At 52.0% G+C, this 6,000-nt stretch overlaps 1 protein-coding gene across 3 annotated transcripts in view; it reads right to left on the reverse strand.

Moving 5' to 3' along the window:
• Window positions 1-4,912, reverse strand: part of Adcy2 (adenylate cyclase 2) — a 350,815-nt gene extending 345,903 nt beyond the window's left edge. Inside the window, exon 1 of one of the 3 annotated variants that reach the window (XR_015735023.1) lies at window positions 4,629-4,912. Coding sequence is in view for 2 of the 3 variants with exons in the window: in XM_087897019.1 (XP_087753145.1) it covers window positions 4,629-4,850 (222 nt within the window). In the remaining variant the exon portion in view is untranslated. The remainder of the gene's footprint in view (window positions 1-4,628) is intronic. The other 2 variants (XM_087897019.1, XM_087897018.1) reach the window with 2 other exon arrangements.
• Window positions 4,913-6,000: the final 1,088 nt, after the last annotated feature.

Consider the following 6,000-nt stretch of genomic DNA (forward strand, 5'->3'; position numbering starts at 1 on the left):
GGATGCTTCCAATTTCAGTTTGTGCCTGCGTAGTTCTTTATATTGCGACCACATTCCTGCACAAAATTAAGAGCTTTTCCTTGGCCGCAGGTAAAACGTAACTGAAATGACTTAGCGACTGGCTGACTGCAAATTACAAACACCTGCAAAGGAATCATTGCTTCGGTGCCCAGGAACGTCTGAAAAGATGGCTCCTTAGTCACCTTTGCTCTGGTGCTTACGAAAAAATGCTCCGTTCCATGCTTCTAGAATTCTAGAACTACAAAAAGCACACACTGAAACTCCTGTTCTTTAGAGGGGTGGGGCATTTCTGTCTGTCCTCCCAGACTCCAGCCCTTCTCATAAGTGAGTGAGCCTTCCACCTGCGGCAGGGGCTGAACGACTGGACCCATCAAGATGTGGTTCCCACACAGACGCTTGTGCCTGTTCGTTCTGAAAGACGGACATGCTTTGCTGCAGACAGATGAAAGACACTGTCTGATATATTTTCCCTGGAGGGGGGACAACCTAGGGATGGAAAACTAACGTGCAGTGAAAAGTACTTACACTTACTGCTTCTAAAAGCTAGCTCACCATAGCACGGTGAAAGTGGGTGGGCCATATGCTCAGTTGCACACGCTACATATGTATAGTTAATAAATGTACATGTTCTTACTCCAGGACATGCTACAAAACCTACTTTATTAAAATATCTGACTGCTTTCAATTTATGGGACTATAACTTTTCCATTCACATACTGACGACTCCTAATCATAAATGTTAATCAAAACAAACATGGCCAGAGGCACCTGGTACTTTGACAAGCAAAATTTATGTCAATCTTTTCTAACAATGAAGGCAATTTTTTTTTGAGGAAAGCTGGCAGATTTCAGACATAATAAATGAGAAGATTTTGTTCTGAAAGGAGGTTTTCATACACTCAGTAATGAGAGCCAACTCTAAAGCTCAAAGGGACATGATAATCTTTACAACTTAGTTTGCTCTCATTAGTTCTAAGCTTTCTGTTTCAGGGTCGCCCTGACAACCTTCCATGAGGCACTTGGTAGGCACTCGGAAAACCAATGCCGAAAAAAAAAAAATCATAAATCTGCTTTTTGTTGAAACTTTCCACAGGGAGCAAAGAAAAAGTGTTCACCTTATCAATAGAAAGCGGAAATACAAACTATCCCATCTTCAGATCGTGAGTAGCAAGTGTGACATCAATCTTGTTTTTAGCCTTTTAGATAAAAAACAATCAATTATATAAGACTTAAGTTTCAAGCTAGCATTTATTTTTCTAGTATAATGAAAATACAGCAAAGGTCTGTTTAACACTGTGGTCAGTGTGGCAGAATTGTAGACTGACTGTAGATGAAAATTAAGTGACATAAAATGTTAACAGTATCAATCAGGATAAAACTGAACCAAGGCACAGGTTGCCATTTTCCCTTCTTATTTATTTTCATTCATACCTCAATACAAGGTTTCTTGTAGCCTAGACTAGACTGGAACTCACAAAGAAGTGAGAATGACCTTGCATTTCCTGATACTCTTCCTCCTGTCTACTGTGCTGGATTCCAGGAAGGTAACACCACAATGATTCTATGTGGCATTGTGGATGGAACCTAAGGCTTCCATACTAGGCAAGCACTCTACCCACTGAGTACATCCCCAGTCCCCCTTTATCCCTCTGAATGGAAATTCAAAACCAATGTACATAAAGGCAATGGCAAATAGCAAAAAGCTGTCTATGCACTTCAGTTCTCCTGGTATGGTTGGGTGAGCCCCATAGACAGACGAGGAGACAGGAGCTGTGTTTAAGAAGCTGCCACCCATTTGCTACTGTAAGAACTCATGAAGGATTAGCGGAGATCAAAACCAGGCAGATGCATGGGAATGAAGGAAGCTATCCAAGATTTCAGGCAGTAAAATCTAGATCTGTTTCACTGTTGGGTGACATGAGGGCTCAGCTATCCAAAGCTGCAAGGGCAGTCCCACCCCCGAGGTGACCTCCCAGAAGTCATGATCTGCTTAACCTCAGACAAGAACGCATCTCTACCTTTGGAAGTGTGGCTCCAACTCAACCCTATTGCAGCTGCGGTGTTCCTACCTTAACTGTCTTTGATTATCTGGATGGGCAATTTCCTTTTGGAAAGTGGAGATGCTGGCTACGATTCCTCTGAAAGCAAACTAGAAATAAGTCTTTGTGAAGTTGGGCTTCTCGGAGTCTGTCCTCTTCTGATGTGGTTTTGAAGGACAGTGCCCTCATCTCTCGGGCATGTCTCCCTTCAGTGAATCCTGGAGACAGAGTCCCCACCTGAAGGTAAACTTGGGACCAGACCCAGGCATTCTCCCTGGAACATGCCTGCAGTTTACGCTAAAAATCATATAGTAGGCCTGAAGCCAACAGGCGACACTGGAGAACAGAATCCATTTCATGTCATATGTGGACCTTGGCCTGGGTCACAACCAAGATCTGGAAACACTCACTCTGGTTAAAATGTTTTAAATGAATGAAGACAAGTGTGGACAGACACTATTGGCATATTAAGGAAAAGTAACGACGCCCTTGAAAACGGCATGAGGCCCTCCCTCTAGCTGAGGGGCTATTGGCAGCTTACGGCTGCCACAAGAAACAGAGTCACTTTTCCTTGAGAGGTGGCCACTGCCAGGCTTTCCTGCACTGGTGGGTAACCCCACAGACGTACACATATGGGCAGCATCAAGGACTCTGAGTTATTTCATAAAAAGATTTGAAGGAGGGAGGGAGATAAACTCAGGAGAGGTGAAAGTGGATGGTGGTCAGATATGATTAAATACATGGTATATGTCTAGGGAAGTTTTAAAGACTTTTTAAAAGGACAGCATTCCAACATTTAATCGAAGCAAAACAGAGCATAAAAGGAACTCTCAAAAGGCCACTAAGAGAAGTGAGTCTCGAGTCTTTCCCCCGTTAATTTCTCACAGGCCCACTGAAAAGCACCTAATTCAAGGAGGGTTAAGTTCGACCATTCTAGCGTGGAAAACAAAGTCGTGTGCCTGGGGACAAGAACTTCACACGTGTTTCCCTAGGCTAACAGCACTATAAATAGGCCATCACCTGCTCCTCTCCACTTAGGAAGGAACCAGCCAGAAGGATTTGAATTACAGGTTCAGAAGACCCACAAACAGAAACACGGAGGAAGAACATACAGGTTTCGGAAGGACAACTGTGGCGTTTTCCTGCGGCCAGCAGCAATCTGAGAGTGAGGGAGGTCTTTAGAGACTGTGGGCAATCGAGCCCGCCCGCCCGCCCCACCCCCAAATCTCTCTTAAGTTCTTTTTGGTCTTGTAGGTAGCGACAAGAAACAAATTCCAGTTACCTGGCAGGGCTGGGGGCCTCCCTCCCCCCACACCCAGGCTGCCAGGATCAAAGGGGCTCCCTGCCTTGCCTGCTGCAGGAGAGGACCAGTGACGTCATGGCCTGCCACGTTGGATTTTCTCTCCTTACCTCACTGAACTTAATCAGAAAACAGGACCCACACCGGTGGGTGGGGGGCACTGAAAAGATTGAGCCACGATGGAAACTTTTCTATCGACTCATCATGTGAACACCATGTGGCTCGGGGTATCTAAAACAAATTGCCAGAGACCTAACAGAGTTCCTGTGCCCTTGAGGCAGCAGGAGCCGAATCTGCTAGTCTTGCTCAGGGAGACTTGCTCAGGCACCGACTTGCACCCTGAGCTCGGGAAATAACGTTCACTGGAGACGGCCCCAGATCAACAACCGACCACACAACTCCTGGGGCTACCCAGGCCTCCTACACAGTCTGCACACACAAATCATGGGCAGGGGGGAAAGTTTGAACCACACTGAAGAGAAGCGCTAAGAGGAAGTTACCTCCATCGACAGATTTTCTCTCAGGGCTCAAGGGAGTCAGCCCAAGATTCCTGACTGAAAATTATGAACCAGGAAAAAAAAATTGACATCAAGCGTTCTGGGCCGCGTTAATGCCCCCCCCCCCCGTGATGAAAAGACGCTTTAACCACCTTCAGGGAAGCATGAGCCAGTTGTGCCTTTCTCTGGAAAGGAAAAAGCAGTTAGGAAACCTCAAATTTTTAAGCTCACTTGTAGTCTCTGGGGATGAACCATGGGCATCTGCTCAACACTCCATCACTTTGTCTCTGCAGAGCTAAGCACGGGCAGACTCAAAAGCAAAAAAAAAAAAAAAAAAGGACATTATCTGGTTTTCATTTTTGCTGCCATGAACCGCTTTCCCAAGGTAGCTTATTTTAAGAGTTAAATAATGACCAGACCCAACTCAAAGAGAGCAGGGGCCGTTCCACGGACCGGGATGGGAGGCAGCAGGGCAGCAGGCGCACCAAGGAAGCCCGAGGACCGCCTCTGCTGCGGGCAGCGGCGCCCGGAGAACGCGCAGAGTTGGCCACGGGGCGCGGAGATGCTGAACCCACGCGCCCTGCCCCATCTACCTGGAGCACGCCCTGGCAACTTTATTTTGGGCAAAGCCTTCCAAGGAAACTTTTCCTCTGCCCACAGCCCTCGCCCGAGCCACGCCGGCCCCCGGCAGGACGCAGCGGGTGAACAGCAGCCCGGGGCGGGACACGGTCACCAACGAGGTCCCCGCGGAGCCACAGGGAGGCCACTCACCAGCCCGAGCGCGAAGAAGACGGCTAGCAGGGCGAGGCAGGCGCCCATGACGATGAGCAGCAGGAAGACGATGAGCGGGTGCTGCTGGCTCATGCAGTAGTAGGACTCGTAGAGCCAGTCCCGGGACCGCTGCAGCCCCTCGCCGCCGCCCGCCGCTGCCGCCGCCGCCGCCTCGGCGCGGTCCCGCAGGTAGCGGCGCCGCCGCATCGCCTCCTGCCACATCGGGGCGGCTAGCTGAGCGCCCGCCGTGAGCGCCCGGCCCGGGCAGCGCCGCTCTGCGGTCGCCTACCGCCCGCCGCCCCCGCGCCGCCGCGACCCGCCGGCTGCCCGCCCGCTCGCCCGAAGCTGTGCGCAGGGGCCTCGGGCGCGGGCGGAGCTCGGAGCCCCGGGCTGGGCGAGCTGACGCGCGGGCGGGGGCCGGGGGCGGCCTCAGGGCAGCTCCCGGGCGCCGCCGCTGCCGCCGCCGCCACCGCGCGCGAGGGCGGGAGCCACCCGGCCCCTCGGCCCGCCTCGCCCCACCCCGCGCGCGGCGCACGGGCCTCCGCGCAGGGGCGGCGCCGGCCCGCGCCCACCACCGCCCCCCCGACGGCCAGGCCCCGCACCCCAGGGAAAGCTGCGCACTGCGTCCTTCTCCCCCAGCCCCGCCACAGGCCACACAGTGGGGAGCCCCCTCCTCTCCCTTTTTGGACCTCAGTCAGGCAGAGTGGGGCTCCAGCCCTCCTCTCCACTATAGCAGAGCACAGCCTGGGGCTACCCTTGACCTCCTCGGGGCTGCCAGAGTTCCCACTGCCTCTCCATTTTCTCACAGGGCAGCCAGGAAGTACGCTGCGGTGCGCCAATAGAGAGGGGTCCCAATGCCTGACCACCGCCCCTCTTTAGTGCCTCTACTTAGCAGGCTGTGCCTTCAAGTTTTCTCTTTCTCTGCGGTACCTTGTCTCCCAGGGCAAAACAGGAGTTAGGTTCCTGCAGGCACTTGTGGGGGTCCTCTTGAAAGAACATTCCCAAGAACTCAATCACGCAGTAAGAAAAGACCCTTGAGGTCCCTCAGGTAGGTGGCCTCACCGGTGCCCTGCCTTTTGCTCTTCACACGTTGGAAGTTCCCCATGGACCTTGGTTCCCCCCATAGCCCCTTTAGTCTAGCAGGGTTGGCATGGAAATTGTACCAAAGAGCAGGAGCGGGCCTCAGTGTAGACAAGCTTGGCCTGGGATTCAGTCACTCCACACCACTTGCTACTTTGAGGGGCCAGATGCACGAGGCCTGGAGACCTAGCTAGATCTACAGGCAGGCTCTGCAGGCATCTGGGGAGGCCATGTTGCCGGCCTCCTTGTGCCTGCGACTTCCCACCACTGTCGCTCTCTCTAGTTTCTTGAT

This window comes from Myodes glareolus, chromosome 15 (assembly GCF_982192425.1).
Source record: "Myodes glareolus chromosome 15, mMyoGla1.1, whole genome shotgun sequence".
NCBI classification, from domain to species: Eukaryota; Metazoa; Chordata; class Mammalia; order Rodentia; family Cricetidae; genus Myodes; species Myodes glareolus.